Source organism: Macaca fascicularis, chromosome 1, assembly GCF_037993035.2.
Source record: "Macaca fascicularis isolate 582-1 chromosome 1, T2T-MFA8v1.1".
NCBI lineage: Eukaryota > Metazoa > Chordata > Mammalia > Primates > Cercopithecidae > Macaca > Macaca fascicularis.
This window is the reverse complement of record NC_088375.1, coordinates 81,687,795-81,709,318: the sequence shown is the minus strand read 5'-3', so window position 1 is coordinate 81,709,318 and position 21,524 is coordinate 81,687,795. Positions and strand designations below refer to the sequence as shown.

The window sequence follows — 21,524 nt, the reverse complement described above, 5'->3', positions numbered from 1 at the left end:
TGGCCTTGTCCCCAGCCCGGGGTGCTCAGGAAGGCAAGGTATTGTGTCCACAGTTACCATTTCCCTGGTATTTTGTGTTTTAAAGAAAATCTCAGGCCGGGCGCAGTGGCTCACGCCTGTAATCCCAGCACCCTGGGAGGCCAGGCGGGTGGGATCACTTGAGGTCAGGAGTTCAAGACCAGCCTGGCCAACATGGTGAAACCCTGTTTCTACTAAAAATACAAAAAAATTAGCCTGGCATGGTGGTGCATGCCTGTGGTCCCAGCTACTTGGGAAGCTGAGGCAAGAGAATTGCTGAAACTCAGAAGGTGGAGGTTGCAGTGAGCCAAAATCGTGCCACTGCACTCCAGCCTAGGCAACAGAGCAAGGCTCTGTATTTAAAAAAAAAAAAAAAGATTCTCATTCTCATAGAACCTTCAAGTTGGAAGGACCTTAGTGATTTTTCTGGATGAACCTCCTGTATTGATTCTTTCTACATCCTGACAAGAAAGGGGAGGTCTACTAATGGTTTGTTTGGCATTGATAGCTTAAAAAAGGACAATAATTCAATAATGGAAGCAGTTTCCCTGAGAAACGGGCACTGTGTTGGCAAGGGCTTAGTGCTCCTGACTATGGATGCTGGAGCCCAGTGGCTTCCTGCTCTGAAGTGGGGTCACTTAATGGAAAGAGCCAGGCGGCACAGCCAACATGGGGCCATTCTGGAGAGGGGCTGGCGTGGGGCTTCCTACTGAGAGTGGGCAGCCTGAGCACTGGACAAACTCAACTGTGGCAACCTGGGTGGGAAGCAGCTGTGGGGAGATGGGGAAGCCATTGCTAGTCAGTGACATCATCTATTCTGCGCAAGTTTCCTACCTCTGCAATGAATAGTTTTGCCCGTTGGCAAAAACTCTGCTTTTTTTAGCTGATACAAATGTGTCCTGTCAAGGAAGTAGAGCTCCTTCTCAAGGCCAGCACAATCAGTACCATAACTTGTTCCTGTGCATTTGGTTAAAGATGGTGACAGCTGTCATTTATCAGCGTACAGTGCGGCCAGGCACCCCGCATGCACTATCTCCCTTGCATTTACAGCCCAATTTTGGCTGAAGAAGTCCTTCTATAGAAAAGGACTTCCACTCAAAGTAGTCTTGGAATAGTTCTTATTTTTTGGAATCCAGGGCATTGGGGGCAGGCCACGGGGCCAGCGGAGGCATGACAACTTACTTGGCGTACGCTTTCTCCAGCAGGGCACTCCAGAACTCGCTCCCCTCGGCTGAATGCACAAAGAGCAGCTCCCCGTCCTTGGTGGGCAGCCTGTCGTCCACCACCACCTCCACCCACTCGCCGTATTGCCAGAACTGCAGAACAAGAGAGGTGGGCTGCAGGAGGAGCTGGTGGCAGCACTGGGACTCCGAGCCTTAGCTGCCTCTGCCTTCCCTTTCCCTGATCCCCTGGCATAGGTTTCATGAGCCCGTCCTGGGAGGAGGTGCTCCCTTAACTCTCCTATGCAGGCCAAGTCCTCAGGCTCATGTCCATCCCTTCGAATCCACACCAGCCTCTTTAGCATCCTGCCCTGCATTGTAGGCTTTTTTTTTTTTTTTGAGACCAAGTCCCACTCTGGAGTGCAGTGGTGCGATCTCGGCTCACTGCAACCTCCAACCTCCTGGATGCAAGTGATTCTCTTGCCTCAGCCTCCCAAGTAGCTGGGATTAAGGGCACGTGCCACCACACTTGGGTAATTTTTTTGTGTTTTCAGTAGAGATGGGGTTTCGCCATGTTGCCCCAGCTGGTCTCGAACTCCTGGGCTCAAGCGATCCACTGCCTTGGCCTCCCAAGGTGCTGAGATTACAGGTATGAGCCACCGCACCTGGACTGGACTGGCTTTTTCTTTCTTTCTTTTTTTTTTTTTTTTTGAGACGGAGTCTCACTCTGTTGCCCAGGTTGGAGTGCACTATCTTGGCTCACTGCAACCTCTGCCTCCCAGGTTAAAGTGATTCTCCTGCCTCAGTCTCTCAAGTAGCTGGGATTACAGGCGTGCACCACTATGCCCAACTGATTTTTATATTTGTAGTAGAGACGGGGTTTCATCATGTTGGCCAGGCTGGTCTCGAACTCCTGACCTCAAATGATCCACCCACCTCGGCCTCCCGAAGTGCTGAGATTACAAGCATGAGCCACCGCGCCCAGCCAGCTTTTTCAAATATTATTTCTCATTTACCAGCATAAAAGGAGGAGAACTTTAACGTTTTGTCTCAAACATCAAATAATACATTTTTTTTTAAACTTGGGAATTATTTCCTGAACACCTCATTCTACCTCCCTTTTGCAGGTCCCCAGCAACCCCCCAGGGCCATCCCGGCAGGGTCCCACATCCTGGCCATGGGTAAGCCAGGAAGCTTCCTGCTCTCACCCAATGTCCTTTGTAGAACAGCATTGGTCTTGGGAGTCTGCAAACACCGGGGACTGAAGAACCCAGCCAAGCCAGGAGACTGTTCTAGCCTCCCGGACCTGTTGAGGAACCACTTGAACCAGCCATTAAGTTACCTGGAAGTGAAAGATCCCTGCATAGTTTTCCTGGAAGCTCTGGTTTAGAGGGACGACTCGAGCCAGGATTTCTTCATTCAAGGTGAGGGAGGCAATGGCTGCCAGCAGCCAGCAGTCACCTGTGAACACAACACAAGGAGCTCTTATCAGAGGGTCTCAGAACCAGGAGGATGTTAAAAATCTTGTCTCCACCTTCAGGCGCTTAAAGCCTAAGACAACCTGTGAATAGACAGAGTGAAGTTTCAGGCGGTCCCCCATCTGAGGGTTGGGTCAGAGGGCTTGGGTGTTATTAGTTTGGTGTAAAAGTAATTGTGATTTTTGCACCAACCTAGTATTTTGAGGGAAATGCAAAGGGAGAAATGTTTTTGCTGTGTTGTGGTTGGGCAGAGATGGGAAATTTCATTCCCTGAAATACCCAGAACTCTGGTGGCTGAACTGTGCCCTCAGAGCCCAACCCTGCACCTGATTCGCTGCAGATGCTCCGCAGTGAGACAATGAAACCAGCGCAGTTGCAGAGGCTTCTGGGCACACAGGCTTTGAATGGGAGTTTGGGCTGGGCGTGGTGGCGTGCACCTGGAGTCCCAGCTATAATATTAATACTTGGGAGGCTGTGGCAGGAGGATCCCTTGAGCCCAGGATTTCAAGGCTGCAGTGAGTCATGATTGCACCACTGTACTCCAGCCTGGGTAAGAGAGGGAGACCCTCATCTCTAAATAAATAAACAAATAAATATATAAAGGGGAGTTTGAATGAGAGAAAGAAAACGTAGTGCTAGATGGGAAGGGGACAAACATTGCATGCCTCCTAGGAGGAGGATCTGAGCCAGGAAAAGAGGCTCCGGCAGGGAGTACAATCACAGGAAGTAAGTAGGGAGCAGGGCAGATGGAAAAGCCCTGAGTCAGAGGCAGAAGGCTGGGCTGTCCCCAAGGGTTTCTGTGCGGAGGGGCAGAGGTCACTTCAAGGGGTAGACAAGGATGGGCACAACGAGGTGGGCAGCTGGCCAGGCAGCCTGGTCCCTCTCTGAGCCTCAGAACCCTCCTCCATGACGTGGATAAGTGTGAGGCATAATGAGAGCAGGTGCGTAAGCACTCGGCGCCCAAGCACTCGGCGCCCATTTGGTGCCAGTGCTAGGTTCTCAGCACAGCAGGCACCACAATCATTTCACGCAGTTAGAAGCAAGCTGATGCCAGCAACAGCACCCAGATGGTTTCAGGGAGGGGTCATCTTCACCACAAAACATAAAGGGGAGGGGGCCTGGGAAGAGGATGAGGAAGTTTACTCCATTCTTAAGGAATGTGCAGTTTCCTACAATTTCCCATGACGATAATGGGAAGTAGCCTTAAAGGAGTTTAATTCACTGTTGGATTTATTTTCGCCAATTGACAGGTTTATTAAAAATGTAATTGAAGACTAGGTACAGTGGCTCACACCTGTAATCCCAACACTTTGGGAGACCAAGGTCAGTGAATTGTTTGAGCACTGGAGTTCAAGATTGGTCTCGGCAACATGGTAAAACTTCATCTTGACAAAAAATACAAAAATTTGCCAGGTGTGGTGGTGGACGCCTGTGGTCCCAGCTCAGGAGGTGGAGGCTGCAGTAAGATGTGATCATGCCACTGCACTCATCCTGGGTGACAGAAGAGCAAGACCCTGTCTCAAAAAAAAAAAAAAAAAAATATATATATATATATATATAATGTTATATATGTAATATGTTATTGTTATTGATGTATATCAGTAACATATATATGTATGTTATTGAAGTTCACTGAGTTCTTTGGTTTTGTTTTGTTTTTTGAGACAGACTCTCACTCTTGTCACCCAGGCTGGAGTGCAGTGGTGTCATCTTGGCTCACTGCAACCTCCACCTCCTGGGTTCAAGTGATTCTCCTGCCTAAGCCTCCCAAGTAGCTGGGATTACAGGCACCTGCCACCATGCCTGGCTAATTTTTTGTATTTTTAGTAGAGACGGGGTTTCTCCATGTTGGCCAGGCTGATCTTGAACTCCTGACCTCAGGTGATCGCCTGCCTTGGCCTCCTGAAGTGCTGGGATTACAGGCGTAAGCCACCAGGCCCAGCTGAAGCTCACTGAATTCTTTGAATTCTAGTGGATGACTTAGCATGCTGAGAGTTCCTGACCTAGCTTGTCCTGTTAGCACATAGACACGGCTGCTTACAGCTCTTTGAGGCCTACATACGCTAATGACAGATCTATGGTAAATGGAGACACATCCCCTCAGTCAGTCAGTTGGTAGCCTTGTGGCTCACGTCTGCAATCCCAGCTACTCGGGAGGCTGAGGCAGGAGAATTGCTTAAACCCAGGAGGTGGAGGCTGCAGTGAGCCAAGATTGTGCCCCTGTACTCCAGCCTGGGCAACAGAGTAAGACTCTGCGCCGCCCCCCAAAAAAAGAAAAGAAAAGAGGAAAGGAAAGGAAAGGAAAGGAAAGGGAAGGGAAGGGGAGGGGAGGGGAGGGGAGGGGAGGGGAGGGGAGGGGAGGGGAGGGGAGGGGAGGGGAGGGGAGGGGAGGGAAGGGAAAAGAAAAAGATAAAAGAGGCCAGGTGTGGTGGCTCATGCCTCTAATCCCAGCACTTTGGGAGGCCAATGCGGGCAGATAGCCTGAGGTCAGGAGTTCCAGACCAGCCTGGCCAACATGGTGAAACTCCATCTCTACTAAAAATACAAAAATTAGTCGGGCATAGTGGTATGCACCCATAATCCCAGTTATTCAGGAGGCTGAGGCAGGGGAATCACTTGAACCCAGGAAGCGGAGGCTGCAGTGAACTGAGATCGCACCATTGCATTCCAGTCTGGGCAACAAGAGCGAGACTCTGTCTCAAAAAAAAAAAAAAAAAAAAAAAAATACACACACACACACACACACACACACACACACACACACACACACACACACACACTTTACAGCCAAAGATTCAAAAAGTTTTTCGTAAGTTTTCCAAATTCTGGAGTTGAAGGAGACTTAGAGGCCACTAAAGAATGTCTTGATTTCTAAAAAGGAGGGAAGCATTTGAAATCCCACTTTTTTTTACTTCTGATTCCTTCACTCTTTCCCTCACCCCAATCAGCAAAATATTTTGAACCAAGTTGGGAAGCTCGCTTACCCAACTGACTTCTTTCCTCTCTCGTGTAAGCATCTCAGTGACAAGATCTACACAATGATTACACAAAGGCTCAGATGTGCCAGGCCCCGAGCTAAAAGCCTTGTGCGCATTATCATGTTATCCAATTTCGTTGTCACAGAACAGTTCGAGGTAGGTACTATTTTCATCCTATTTCATAGTTGAGGAAACTGAGGTTTAAGGAGGTGGAGTGGATCACCCAAAGGTCCTAGCTAATTAGTGGCTGTCAGGTCTATCGGCAAAGCACAGGCTTTTGATGTATAACCAAAACAGTCTCCTCTGCAAAGAGGCTGGTGTCAATTGCGAATTCACCTAATTGAATTCGAAATGGACATTGTCTTGGGGACTTTTGCCCTTGAGAGGTGTAAAACATAAAGTTTCCTCTTCAAAGACCTTCCTCCCCATTTAATTAGGAATAAATAGTAACTTCTCTTAGAAGCAAACTTTATTCAAAGACCTGTGCTAACATTCTTAAATATCTGCTAGCCATGATAAAGAAATCAGTGTACTTTATGTTCTTAGCTCCCACAATTTAGCCTTTTCCCTGGCATGCTTATTATACTGGCCCAAGCAAGCATTAGGTCATAGCCTGTTCCTCTTCCTTATTTAAAGGTGTTTTTACCTTTCTCAGCATTCCACAAGCTACTTCCTCCTTCCTATGTTCTCCTCTGCCTTTGCCTCTTTTAAAAAGTTCTAAGTTGCTAGCCAATCGGGACAAATACAGAATGTGAGGTCCCGTTCCAGCCAATGGAAACCGGACACAGCAGTACGGTGGACGTGTCAGGTTATAAATGACCCTGTCTCCTTTGTTCGGTGTACTCTCCTGGCAAAACTCCTGGCGAGTGTACCCTTTCTGCAGAAAGTATAAAAATGGCCTTGCTGGGTAAAGTAAATTTATGTTCAAGTGCTATTTCTTTATGGCACCAGGGAACAAGCATTTCAAACAGAGGTGACTCAATGGTGTTTCATTCAGCGTCCAGGCTGCACGGTGTTCTCTCACTCCACCGGGATGGCCCATGTCCACAAGTGGGTTCCTTCCTACAAGAAACCTGTTCTACAACCTCAGCAGTTGTGGACTTAGTCCCATCTTTCCCAGCTGAGGGTCCAGATCCTTGGCTGTCCCCATCAAGGTCAGAATCTACCTTCCGCAAAATAATTTATGAAAACCCTTCTCTTTCGGATCATCCTGCAGTGATTTGTTCCTGGTCAGGTGCCCTTGCTGAAGTCCATGGTGTCTCCTCCTGGCAAAGCCTGTTTAGAGCCGTTATATCCTGGTCCGGATAAAATAAGCCAGCTAGTTCGAGAAGGGTGGGACCACGAGTTTAACTCAGATGCTACAAATTGCTTTTGGCTTAAACTGTTTTTAGCTCCAGGAAAGCCCCGGAGGGTGCCGTCCAGTGATGGAGGCCTCTCCTGGAATGTTGCCATATGGATGGGACTAGAAAAAGAAAGATCTATAGGTTTTAACATTATGTATCTGCAAATAGTATTTTCCTTGTGCTCATTTTTTTTTTTTTTGGAGGGGGACTCTGCTCTCCAGTCACACAAAAATTTTGGCAGAGGGGAGGGTGAGATGGCTGCTTACACCTTGGTGTACCTCAGAGGACTGTCTGAAGAGTGCACTTGGCACAAGCAAAATTCCTGCCTTCCTCTCCTGGGGGAACGTTCAGTTGTTACAAGCTCTTAGCCTTCCTGTTGAGGTACAAAATCTGTTTGTGGGCCAGGTGTGGTGGCTCACGCCTGTAATCCCATCACTTTGGGAGGCCGAGGTGGGCAGATCACATGAGGTCAGGAGTTTGAGAGTAGCCTGGTCAACATGGTGAAACCTCATCTTTACTAAAAATACAAAATTAGCCAGGCGTGGTGGCATGCTCCTGTAGTCCCAGCTACTCGAGAGGCTGAGGCATGAGAATCGCTGGAACCTGGGAGGTGGAGGTTGCAGTGACCCCAAATTGCGCCACTGCATTCCAGCCTGGGGGACAGAGTGAGACTCTGTCTTAAGAAAAAAAAAATCTATTTATGCTTGGGTCCTGTTGATAACCTTTTGATCCTTAATTACTCCATTTATTTCAGAGCAGAAACTGTTGTCTTGGGAACTTGAGTGCCTGAATCGTGGTGAGCTGGAGCTGAGTGCCTGATACATTCCAGCTGCCTCTTAATGTCCAGTCTACACCCTCCATCCTGCTGCTTGGGAGCTGACCTCTATGGGGATCTCACCGGGGGCCCAGGACCTATGGCTGCTGGGGGCCAGAAGAAGGGAGTAGTGCAGTTAGGGTGTTTCTTCCCTGGCTCCTTCTCTGAGAGCGTGGTTTGGCTCCATGTGGCTGTGTCCTGTGACTGCGGGGGCACTGCTCCCTTCAGGTTGCACCTGTATGTGAACCACTTCCAGTGCTAGAATCCTGACAATTGCCCCCAACTCACAGATCCAGACCCTGTTCTGGGATGGACTCAGCCACGCTTCCTCCTCGGATCACAGAAGACTCCAGACACAAGCTGTCTGTCTCCAACTGTGTGCAGGGCTCCTCCGACTAGGGGGCTGCTCCTGTCAGCTGTTCACCTTCTTCACTGACTCCAGGTGTGCACGTGAGCCTGCCTGGAGGCGCTTGGACAATCATTTACCCCATTTAAAAAAACCGGCCTACGTTCTTGACTGCAAAAACTCATTATCATAAAAATGCCATGTCCTCTTAAGTTAGCCTATAAACTTAATGTAATGCTAATAAAAATAGCAATAAGGCTAGGTACTGTGGCTCATGCCTCTAATTCTAGCACTTGGGAGGCCAGGGCCAGAGCATTTCTTGAGCCCTCAGGATTTCAAGACCAACCTGAAATCTCACTATATTGTGAGACCCTGTCTCTATAAAAATTATTAAAAAAAAATTAGCCAGCTGTGGTGTCATGCTCCTATAGTCCCAGCTACGTGGGAGGCTGAGGCAGGAGAATCACTTTGAACCTGGAGGTCAAGGTTGCAGTGAGCTATGATTGTACCACTGTACTCCAGCCTGGGTGACAGAGTAAGACCCCATCTCAAAAAAAAAAAAAAAAAAGAAATAATTTTAAAAAAGTAATAAGATTAAAATTTTTTTTGAACTTAGCTGATTCTGATAAGTTTATTTAAAAATTAAATATGGAGCATAGCTAGAAAAAAATCTAAAAGAGAAGGAAGTCTACCTCTATTAGATGTTTAAACACATCTAAAGCTACAGCAATTAAAACAGTATAGAACTTGTGCATGAGGATATAGATAAATATAAATGGCACAGAAAAAATCTAGAATCAAACCTTCTCCGTGCTCCTGTGGGGGGGGCACAGTGAGATTCTTTTATAGCTGTTGGGTGTCAACACTAAGTATAGGGCCCATCTGTAGCCCCTAAGGTGCTTTTGACAGCATGTATGCCTTTTATTTTTTCCCCTCTCCAGGTTTTGACATTCCCTTTTTGCTGGATTGTTTTTCTTTTAGAACTGACTGTTTTTCTTTACAGTACATGGTGTTATTGTATTCTCTCTCTCTCTCTCTTTTGGTCAGGCCTTAGATTCTCTGTGGAATGAGGTGAGGCATATGTAAATACTAAGCAATTCTGCCTAAGTCACTGTAAAGCTAAAGCGCCTACTCCCATCGCTCATCTGCCTTTCTCATCCCGGGAGCCTGACACCTGCCTCAGTCTGTCCAGCACCCTGGACATGACCAAGGACAAGTGTCAGAGCTGGGTCCCCAGGGGATTCTGCTCATCCATGGGACAGATGGTGTCTCTGTAGAGAAGGAAGGTGGCTACCAATGACATCTCCCGCCAGCAGGGCCCTGGCTATTGCTGGCCACATTTATTACTAAAGGCAGCAGATGAGGCCCTGCCCAGAGGTTCCTAAGCTGCCCCGTTAAGGTCCTGACCATGGGCTTGACAGTCCAGCCATCCCTATATCCAGGCTGCCCCCACACCCAGCCATGCCCCCACACCCAGCCATGCCCCCACACCCAGCCATGCTTCTGTCCTGGAAGACACTCAACTGGCACAGACCTGAGAGGCTGGGGACAGAAGATGGAAGGGATTTCTGCCTTGCTTCATCTCCAGAAAAAGCCCTCCTGGGTGCCCCATGAGCCTCATGCTTAGCCAAGCAGGGGCTGCCTACACGATGGGATTTCAGGGGGCTCCTGTCCCCTTCCTCCACAAATCTCCCCTATATCTGGTCTTAATTTCTTTATCCTTATTTTTAGTTTTTATTTTTTTGAGACAGGTTCTCAGTCTGTCACCCAGGCTAGAGTGCAGTGGTGCAATCATAGCTCACTGCAGCCTTGACCTCCCGGGCTCAAGTGATCCTCCCACCTCACCTTGTAGCTGGGATTACAAGCACATACCATCATGCCCAGCTAATTAAAAACCTTTTTTTTTGTAAAGGTGTCTTGCTCTGTTGCCCAGGCTAGTCTCAAACTTCTGGTCTCAAGTGATCCTCCTGCCTCAGCCTCTCCTAGAATCACTTGAACCCAGGAGGTAGGGGTTGCAGTGAGCTGAGATTACGTCACTTCACTCCAGCCTGGGCAACAGAGTGAGACTCCGTCTCAAAAGGAAAAAAAAAAAAAAAAGAAAGAAAAGAAAGGTCCCAAGTAGGTGGCAGGCTGGCAGGGGCAGGGGCACCTTTGCTGGCTGTCCCCGTTGCTGCTGGGCACAGGCCAAATGGCTCCACAGAGCACCCACAGCCACGTGGAGCCCTCAGGTGGTTCTCAAACCAGAAAGGAGTATAATGGAAAGACATCCCAGATAGATCTAAGAGGCCAGACCAGAGGTGGGTGGGAGAGGGGCACTGGATTGTGGTTAGAAGACCTGAATTTTATTTCATTTCATTTCATTTCATTTCATTTCATTTTTTGAGATGGAGTCTCACTCTGTCGCCCAGGTTGGAGTGTGATGGCACCATCTTGGCTCACTGCAACCTCTGCCTCCCAGGTTCAAGCAATTCTCCTGCCTCAGCCTCCCGAGTATCTGAGATTACAGGCGTCCACCACCATGCCCAGTTAATTTTTGTATTTTTGGTAGAGACAAGATTTCACCATGTTGACCAGGCTGGTCTTGAACTCCTAACCTCAGGTGATCCACCCACCTTGGCCTCCCAAAGAGCTGGGATTACATGCATGAGCCACCACGCCTGGCCAGAGGACCTGGATTTTGGTCCTGATCTGGCCACTTAAGGTTGCGTGAGCACTTCTTAATTTCTCTGAGCCTATGTGTTCTCAGCTGTGGAAGGAGGATAGTGATGAGGCGTATCCTTGGCAGGTTGTTAGGATCATGTGAGAGAAGGGAAACCGGGGGTCCATGGATGGGCTTTATTGACCTGGAACCCCAAATGTTTTGTGCAAATTTGGCATACATGCAAACACATGCTATTTTCTAGAGAGACCAGTCTGTTTCTCTCCCACTCCCACTCCAAATGGTTGGGAAACACTAGAGCCAGAACATGGAGTTCAAATCCCGACTGTGACCTGGGGAGACTACTCCCTCTGTGCTTCAGTTTCCTCATATATAACATAGTTTAATAATAATAGACTGTCTCATGGTGCTGAGAATTAAATGGAAAAAAAATATGCAAAGCATTGAGAACAGTGTCTCCAAGTGTTTGCTCTTTTCATTTGCTGATTTTATAGGAGTGGAAACTGAAACCCAAGGGAAGTGGAGTCTCGATTGGTACATGGTGTGCCAGACCTTGGCCACATTTGGCAGTATTGTCCTGGAAAGGGTGCCAAGGTTGCCAAGGGTGCCGACTGGTGAGGGGCAAGGAGAGAGGGTTGTGGCCGAGGGGCAGTGAGGAGGGAGGGGAGCTGCAGGGGTGAGTGGAGTGCATATGGGGTCCTTCTCACCGTCTTGAGCCTTCCAAAATTCATCTTTGGAAGCAAGGGGTGTCCGAATAAGGAAGAAATAAAGGTAAATAATGAGCACTGGGCGAGGTGTCCTGATGTGTGCCTGTGGTCCCAGCTACTTGGGAAGCTGAGGTGGGAGGATGGGTTGAGCCCAGGAGGTGGAGTCTGCAGCAAGCTGTGACAGCACCACTGCACTCCAGTATAGGTGACAAAGCAATCTCTTTTTAAAAAAACAAAGTACATTTTTTGAAAGAGGGGTGAGCACTGGGAAGGGTATAGATACTGAAGCATTTGCTGGAGACGAGTGTGGCCCCTCCAGAGAGGAGTGCCTACCCAGGCCTGAGCGGGTCTCCAGCCGGGGCGGTGGGGCCTCCCCTGCACTTCCCTGTAGTGCTGGATCCCGGGGCTGAGAACCGCAGCTCCTGGGAGAGGCTGGCCTTGCGGTCCCTTCCCTGCTTTTTCCTCACACAACAGAAGGAAAGAAGGTCTCTTACCAGCCTCCCCACTCCCGAGTCTGCAGTTGGGACCGTTCCTCTCCCTGCACCCAGGGCTGTCAGTTCTCTCAGGGAACGTTCACCACGTTTGTGCCTATGGAGGATGGGCATTTCTGTATTCATTTGCTCATTTGTTTGACGACTTTTTAGTGTCATTCCCTCTGGCCCATTCTGGGGCACCCACTGAGCTCAGTTAAGCTACTTTTGCTTATGGGTCTCTGGGAAATCCTCTCCGAATTCAAGCTTCCTCCACCCGTTCTAATTTGTTTGGGAAAGGAAGTTTGATTTGGGTTTTTAAATCATAAGCACAGCGGCCTTCCCCTTCCAAGACTCACGCGACCTGGATACGGGCTTCACTGCCCCCAGTGGGGCTACCGTTCTTGGGGGCCCATGGTGAGCACACCAGGTACCCAGCCCTTCCCTCCACTCCAGCTCACCCAGACCCTCCTCTGAGGACAAGGCACTCTCAGACAGACCTTATGAATGACTCCTTTAAACTACAGGGCCTTCTACTGAAAAGACAAATTCATTCAGGGCCATGTCAGTAAATTTCCAGAGCTGTGCTCCCTGGCCTGGGTGTCCGCATCCTGAAGGTCGGCTATGTGACAGGCCCAGCCCATCCTGGGGGGTGGGATGCAGCTGGGTTACTAATATTTGCGGCTCCTGGAGGTTTTCCAAGAGGAAAGCATAATATTTGCTGTGCATTTTCTCCTTCTTTTCTTTCCGCTACTGCTGTCTTTCCCTCACAAACAGAAGTGAGGCAGAGTTGGGAAGCCAGGGGAGGGGGAGCGCAGGAGAGGCTGGGCTGAGGCACCCCTGAGCCACACTGGAGTGCAGCGGCTGCTGACAGTCCTGCAGGACGGGAAGTGCGTGGGCAGGTTGGTGCTGGCTGTCACAGTCACACCCAGTGCCTGCACTGGGAAGAATGTGTGTTTGGTGAAGTAAAACATGCTGAATACCAGCGCAGCCCCCAGGAAATAACTGGGTTTGCTTACTGTTTTCTTTAGTCTCTTTATTTGTAGGCACAACTGCTCAAAGAAACAAGCTGGCCCCTGATGGTGCCAGAGTTTCTTGACCTCTGCCCAGATACCAGAGGGAGATAAGACCCCTAAAACTGGCAGAAACTGGAGCAGGCAACCCCTTGTTACATTTAGAACTTTATCATGTCATTATAATGCTAACGTCACCACCTGTAGAAGAAAATCACCACTATTTCTGAACATGTGTCAGAGGCGTGTGAACCAGAGCAACTCCATCTTGAATAAGGGCTGAGTAAAATGAGGCTGAGACCTACTGGGCTGCATTCCCAAAGGGTTAGGCATTCTAAGTCACAGGATGAGACAGGAAGTCGGCACAAGATACAGGTCATAAAGACCTTGCTGATAAAACAGTTGCGGTAAAAAAGCCGGTCAAAACCCACCAAAACCAAGATAGTGACGAGAGTGGCCTCTGGTTGTCCTCACTGCTCCACTCCAACCAGAGCCATGACAGTTTACAGATGCCATGACAACATCAGGAAGTTACCCTAAGTGATCTAAAAAGGCGAGGCACGAATAATCCACCCCTTGTTTAGCATATCATCAAGAAATAATCATAAAAATGGGCAACCAGCAGCCCTCAGGGCTGCTCTATGAAGTAGACATTCTTTTATTCCTTTATTTTCAAAATAAACTTGCTTTAACTTTACTCTACAGACTCACCGTGAATTCTTTCTTGAGAGAGATCCAAGAACGCTTTCTGAGGTTCTAGATGAGAACCCCTTTCTGGTAACACATCATGCATTGTATGGAGAGGCATGTTTATGGCCTGCGCCTGAGCGTCTAGAGGTCCCCACCCTCCCACCCTCACCCTGCACCTGCTTACACACCTCCCTGCCCCACACCTATCTCCTTACAACTCCCCAGTTTCCACGGCTCGAGGTGAAGGTGTCTTTAGAGCAAGAGTCCCCTCCTTCTCTTTCTCCTGGTCAGGAATAAAACCCTCTTGGCTTTTTTTTCCAACTGAGTGTTCCTTCTTTGCAACTGATACCAAGCAGGGACAGAACTCAGTTAACCGGTGACACACTCACACACACGCTTCACACACCGGCTGAGGGAGCTCATCTTGGAGGAAGAGCAGGCAGAACACAGAGCTGCCAAAGGGCAGCCCAGACTCCCGGATGCCCTCCGCTGCCTCCACATCCCTCACTCCATGCTTCTTGCCTGGGGCCCAGCTTGCCCGTGCCTCTGTGCACCTCCGACCTCGTGTAAGTCAACTCTGGAGGATATGTCTCTTTCCCCTCCAATCTAGTCTCAGGCTCCTTGTTGGTGCATTCCTGGCTCCGTGCCAGGCCTGTACTTGGTCTAGAGGAGACTGGTGCTGGCTCTCAGGCGGTGAGCTCACAGCCGGCAGGAGACAGTGTGGAAACAGAGGTTGCAGATGATAGTGGTGAGCATGAGGCTTTGAGTCTGAACAGGGCAGACTGGGACTGTAGGAGGGCTGGGGTGGGTGAGGATGACTTAGAGCAGGGAGCTGGGTGAGGAAGAGCAAGGGAACTTTCAGGGAGAGGGAAGGTCAAGTGCAGAGTCCAGAACAGGCAGGCAGCAGGATGGGCATTGTGGGGCTGGGTGCTGGGAAGTGGAGAGGGCTGGGGCTAGGCGGATTGGGTTGGACGTCTGGGCCAGGTTAGGAATCTGAACTGGCTCCTGAGGGAATTTAAGCCAAAGTTCCTTCTCCCCCTTTCCCCTTCTGCACCAGACCCTCCAAGCATAATAAAATATTTGCCTTTTTCAGAATGAATCACTCCCTGCTTCCTCTTTGTGGGAAACCTTCCTTCCAACTCTCCCTCCTTAATCATCCTTTGGGGTATCTCTCTTAACCCCTTACTGTTCCCCTCCAAGATCCTCACACTGCATCCCAGCTGACTCCTAACATGATCTGAACTTGGAATTAATCCATCCGTTTAATCATTTGCCTCCACTACTTCCATAGCTCCCTGAGGACAGGTTCTCTGGTAGCAATGCCCAAAGTGGATTAGATACAAGTATACATGCTCCTTAACTTACAGTGGGGTTAGATCTGAACAAATCCATCAGCAGTTGAAAATATTGTAAGTCAAAAATGCACTTAATACACCTTAGCCTACTGTAAACTAAAACTCAAAGTCTAAGCCCCTTAACTGACTGAATGGATGCCCCCTTAGCCAAGGGGATTGCAAGGTAACCTGAAAAACAAGTTCAGGCCACAATGGGAAGGGAGGTCGTCATGCCTCATTATATCCTCCTCCTTTAGGAATTCAGGCACTGCTGACCAGCATTAACTGAAAACTCACAAAACAGACTCCTCCTAGCAGTAAGATACCAAATTCCAACCAGACTCTAGTAGAGCATCACATGACAGATAGCAGGCCCTGAAATAAATCAAAGTATTTTAGCCCAAAATATATTTTTCTGACATATTTTGAAATGTCTCTGCAAAACTGTCTCTTGTGGGGAAAATCTACATTCTATAGCAGGGGTGTCCAATCTTTTGGCTTCCCTGGGCCACATTGGAAGAAGAATTGCCTTGGACCACACATAAAATACACTAACACTAACCATAGACGATGAGCTAAAAAAAAAAAAAAAAAAAAAAAAAAAAACTCTTAATATTTTGAGAAAGTTTACAAATTTGTGTTGGGCCACATTCAAAGCCGTCCTGGGCAGCGTGAGGGTTGGACAAGCTTAATGTAGAGAATCACCTTCCCTCCAGGTCTTTTAGCTGAGCATCTAGTAGCACCTTTTAAAGGTCTGAATAGAAAACATTTGCCATCTGTTGCCTTTGACAGTGGCCATCTACGAGACTTCATCTATATAATCAAAACCGTGGTCTCTACAACCTCTTATCTCAACCCAGACACACTTTTCCACTGATTTCAGGTCTTTTTTTTTTTTTTTTTTGAGAGAGAGTTTTGCTCTTGCCGCCCAGGCTGGAGTGCAGTGGTGCAATCCTGGCTCACTGCAACCTTCACCTCCTGTGTTCAAGTGATTCTCCTGCCCCAGCCTCTGAGTAGCTGGGACTACAGGATACACCACCATGCCCAGTTAATTTTTGCATTTTTAGTAGAGGCGAGGTTTCACCATGTTGGCCAGGCCAGGCCAGGCTTGAACTCCTGACCTCAAGTGATCCACCTGCCTTAGCCTCCCAAAGTGCTGGAATTATAGGTGTGAGCCACTGCACCCGGCCTTGATTCCAGGTCTTTCGATAATAACTTAATGCTTTTAACTAACTGCCAATCAGAAAATCTTTGAATCCACCTGTGACCTGGAGCCCCTCCAGCTCCTGTGCCTTCCCCATCCACTTCAAGTCGTCCTGCCTTTCTGGATTGATGTCTGCCTGTAACTTCTGTCCTCCTAAAATGTAGAAAACCAAGCTGTAAACCAACCACCTTGGGCACAGGTTTTCAGGACCTCCTTGGGCTTTGGTCACTTTTATTTGGCTCAGAATAAACCTCTTTAAATCTTTCACAGAATTTGACTATTTTATCGACACTACCTAACACCATAGCTTAGCCTAGCCTGCCTTAATTGTGCTCAGAACACTTACAGTAGCCTACAGTTGGGCAAAATTATCTAAGGAGGCAAAGTCTGTTTTAAAATAAAATGTTGAGCATCTCAATGTAATTTATCGAACACTGTACTGAAAGTGAAAAACAGAATGGTTGCACGGGTACTTCAAGTGCAGTTTCTACTGAATGTGTATTGCTTTCATGCCATCGTAAAGCTGAAAAATTGCATGTCAAGCCATTACAATTCTGGGACCACCTGTAGGCATCCTGAGCAGACTCCAGGTGAGAACTGAGGCCTGCCTTGGAGTCACGGGGGAAGAGAAGAAAATGGAGGCTTGGTGATGAGTTAAGGACCTAGAATGGAGGGACTGGTTGGACACAGAGAGGGAAGAACCTTGTATAGAGAAGGGATTGTGTTTTGCTTTTGTCTTTTTTTGCTGAAGTCTCAGCCCACTGTTCTTCCTATAACAGATGCCCAGTAAAGCTGGCTGATTGCAAGCAGAAAGGCAGTTGCTGGCTTGTGCAAGTCAGGGCTCCTGGGTCCCATGGGCATCTCAGAAACGCTTGGGGGTGAGTGGCGTCCTGAAGCTGGCACATCAGCCCAGCTTGTTAAATCCTTCACTACTGTGTACCTTGGGAAGTCCCAGAAAACACATCCTCCCCACCCTGCAAACCATGAAGAGCGAATGTCCAAGCAGCTTGGGTTATTATTGGTAAAGTACAAGAAGGCCATTATTCAAAGGGGAGGAATTGTGGTGTTTTCCACAAATGGCGGCAACAATGTTTCTGGTTCCACATGTTCTTCCAGAACCCTGCCACTCTCCATCTAGAAGTGGGCTCTATGTCCCTTCCCTTTGATCCTGGGTGAGCCTTCATTGATCTCAATGAATAGGAATGGCAGAAGTGATGCTATGTGACTTCCAAGCCTAGGTTGTAAAGATGAGACAGCTCCTAGGGCTTTCTCTTGGGACATGAGCTGCTGTAAGATGTTCAGCTACCTTCAAATCCCTGTGATGGGGAGACCACAAAAGAGACAGAGATCCCTGAAGCCCCAGCTGATCCACCCTTCAGCCCTAGCACCAGACATGTGGGTGAGGGGGCCTTCAGATGACTGTGACCATCCCCATCTGATTGCAACCACTTGAGAGACCGGGAGAGCGTTGCCCAGCTCAGCCCCGTCATCCTTCAGAACCATAAGAGAGAACAAAATGCCTTGTGTTTCAAGCCATTTGTTTTGGGGTGGATTGTTACACACCAGATACAGGTGTGACAATACAGGGAGCTTGTGCTTGGGAGTCTGAACTGTAATGCATACCAGGGAGCCAGGGATAGTAAGATACACCTGCTAACAGAGTCTCCCACCGGGGGATGCCAGCAAGAGAATGGAGCCAACACTGAGAAATGCCAGTGTCAGGCCACCCAGCTGCTCTGCAGTTCCCCAGGTACCCTGGACCTGAGATGTTCCCATTGTCTCACTGCTGATGTGTAGTTTGGAAAGACACCTGAGCTGGGAAGCTGAGCAGACAGAATGGCCTGCCAGGGGAACCATTCTCCAAGAAGCAGGGAGGGCCCTTCTCCTCCTTTGCTGTGTTCCTCCCAGTGCTAGTGGGAAGCTTGGATCTCCCCTCCCACAAGCTCAAATATCCCAGCAATGCTGCCCTGACCCCGTACATGCAATGTTTTCTCCTTGCCTACAGTATTTACTCATAATTGTGGCTGGATTAGATTGAAGCAATGCTGGAAAGTATATTTAGTTTGTCTTCAGCAACTCACCTACTGATTACCACTGCTATTTCTACCTCCCATCCGGCCACTCCCTTGTGCCAGGCTCCCCAAATGGCATTCTGTGTGCCCAGTGACCCCCCCACAGTACCTCCCCCTTCACTCCTGCTCTGCCAGTGGTTCTCAGGTGGGGGCATTCCATGCACCTGCAACTCTGCCAAGCCCCCAGGGGACATTTGGCAAGATCTGCAGACATTTTTGAGTGCCACACTGGGGTGTGTGGGTAGAGGCCAAGGATGCAGCTAAACATCCTATAATTCACAGGACAGCCCCCTACAATGAACAATTATCCAGTCGGTTGTGCCAAGGTTGAGAAACCCTGATGGATCTCAAATCTTACTTGTTTTTTGTGGTATTTCTTTAGAACTTTTGTTCCTTTGCTTTGCACGCTGACAGCTAGATACATGATAAACAGATCAAGATACCGAAGACTGCGCCTGGCTAAATTTCACCCTTCCTGAGACAACAGCATTTTAACAATCTCCAGCAGACCTGACACTCTGTCCCAAAGAGACACATCTCTCAAGGTCCTAGGCAGCCCAAGAAGGTGGAGAGCCACATTTTCAGGCAGCCGTGAGTCTTCGCTTTGGAAGGGAGGAGAAGGAACCTCTGAAAAGCCAATTCAGGGCCACCCCTCTGAAACTGGCAGGGAGGGGCTGCCAGAGGAAATGCACACCCTGCCAGCATGCTAGGCCTGCAAGAGGGTGGCTGATGAGTCACCGTGGGCCATCCCTTTGTTACTCATTTCACAGTCTGGCAGCAGCCCAGAAAAGGATACCCCCAAAGTAGAGTTCCCCATGCATGTACAATCACCCTGCATTTGTATCAGGGGCTGGGAGGGGAGGGGGCAGATCCTCCATTTTACTCATGCCCCACCTTCATTAACAGGAAGTCTTCAGCCTCCTTCCCTAAACTGCACACACATCAGAACTGTGAGCCACAGCCAGTGATCCAAACCACGTGTCCCAGGCCTTTCCTTTCCCTTCTCCCTGCCCCACCTGCCGGAAGGGAGGCCCTAAAAGGGAGGATGGGAGGGAGGCGAGGGTGCTGGGACTTGACATTCACTCTCCCCCTCTCAAGTCTCTTGCCTGTCTCAGCCGTGCCCTGGACCAGGAGGATGTGACCTGTGGCATGTTTCATGGTTTTTGTGTCCCTGTTCGCTGCAGCCCTGACCCTCCTGGGCCATCGCCCCCAGAGTCACTAGCCGATATCAGAGTTTTTATCTCCAGTACCCCAGCAGAGGTGGCTGTTCCTTCCTGATGGCTGCCTTCCCCCCAGGCGCAGGCAAACCCACCCTCTTCCTCCCCATTCCTGCTGTCATCACAGACCCCACAGAAGAAGGGAGGAGGAGGTGGAACCTTGCCCTCAGCCGCCAATTCCTGTCTTAAATTCCTGCTCTTCAGGAACTCTCCTTCCTTAGCTCCTGGAGGAACCACAAAGACAGTATCTATTTTCCTGACTTCCTGGGGGGATTCACAGTGCCGAACTACTAAAGTCTCGCTTGGGCTGGGGTACCAAAATACAGGAGAAACATCATCCTGAGAACGGGCCCAACAAGAATGAACATGGGAAACGTTCTCACTCTGATCCTGATCCCCAGAGAGACGGAGGAACCCCACGAGGCCCTGGGTTCCAGTGGCACTTTTCTGTCACACAGTCTTAAAGTTCCCTGCCTTGTAGGAAAAGAAAAAGAAAGGACGCAAACATCGTCATTGTTCCCATTTTGCAGATGGGTGAGTGGAAACTTATGGCTAAAGATCACAAGGTACTGGCAGCACGTGTATGTGCTGGGAGAGGAGAGAGTCCACATTCCTTGGCACTGAAGGGCCTCTGGCCCTCTGTGGAAACATCAGGAGGCTGTGACCATTGTGTGACCCAGGAAAATTACAGCAGGAGACTCCTCTGAGTCTCTTTCCGGAGCTTCCCCCGGGACACCACCTCCTCTGTCACACCCCTCTCCAAAACTTAGGTGGCTGCCAATGTCACGTGCTAAAGCCGGGACCCAGTCCGGTATTCAAGACATGGCACAGTGTGTCTCCACCTCAGCGACCTGACCTCATTTGACAGTACTCCCCTCTAGCTGTACTCTCCCCAAAGAGAACGTGCAATCTGCATGGATTAAACCTTTACTACACACCAGCCTCTGGAGCTCTGAGCTTTATGTCTATTATTTCATTTCATCTTTACAGTCCCCTGAGGTAGACACAATTTTTTTTTTTTTTGAGATGAAGTCTCACTCTGTTGCCCAGGCTGGATTGCAGTGGTGTGATCACGGCTCCCTGCAACCTGCGTTTCCTGGGTTCAAGTGATTCTCTTGCTCAGGCTTCTGAGTAGCTGGGATTACAGGTGTGTGCCACCATGCCTGGCTAATTTTTGTATTTTTAGTAGAGACAGGGTTTCACCACATTGGCCAGGCTGCTCTTGAACTCCTGATGTCAAGTGATCCACCTGCCTCGGCCTCCCAAAGTGCTGGGATTAGAGACATGAGCCACCACACCCAGCCAGTAGACACTATTATTTTATTTTTATTTATTTAGTTTTTTTTGAGATGGAGTCTCACTCCGTTGCCCAGGCTGGAGTGCAGTGGTGCGATCTTGGATCACTGCAACCTCCATCTCTCAGGTTCAAGAGATTCTCCTGCCTCAGCCTCCCAAGTAGCTGGGACTACAGGCGTCTGCCACCATGCCTGGCTAATTTTTTGTATGTTGTGTTGTATTTTTGTAGAGACAGGGTTTCACCATGTTATCCAGGATGGTCTCGATAGTAGACACTATTATTCTATTATTGTCTTCATTTCACGGATGAGGAAACTGAGGTGTGAAGAGGATAGTCATCTCCTCACGATGACAGAGCCAGTACATGGCAGAATAAGAGGCCAACCCCTAACTGTTGGACACCAAGTCCTCATTCTCTACCCTGATATTTACAGATGTTTATTGATGTATGTTTATCTGTTTGTTTTGAGACAAGGTCTCAATCCATCACCCAGGCTAGAATGTCATGGTGCAATCATGACTCACTGCAGCCTTGACCTCCTTGGCTCAAAGTGATCCTCCCACTTCAGCCTCCCAAGTAGCTGGAACTACAGGTGCACACCACCATGCCCAGCTAATTAAAAAAAAATTTTTTTTTTGCGGAAATGGGTTCTCATTATGTTGCTTGGCTGGTCTTGAACTCCTGGGCTCAAGGGATCCTCCCGCCTCAGCCTCCCAAAGTGTTG

At 48.9% G+C, this 21,524-nt stretch overlaps 1 protein-coding gene across 1 annotated transcript in view; it reads right to left on the bottom strand.

The window, feature by feature from the left end:
- LOC102122692 (calpain-2 catalytic subunit-like) overlaps positions 1-21,524 on the bottom strand; it is a 60,743-nt gene that overhangs the window by 27,169 nt on the left and 12,050 nt on the right. The window contains exons 3-4 of the mRNA XM_045397688.2: positions 2,521-2,639; positions 1,201-1,334 (exon numbers count right to left, since the gene is read on the bottom strand). Of these exons, the coding sequence (XP_045253623.1) occupies positions 1,201-1,334; positions 2,521-2,639 (253 nt within the window). The remainder of the gene's footprint in view (positions 1-1,200; positions 1,335-2,520; positions 2,640-21,524) is intronic.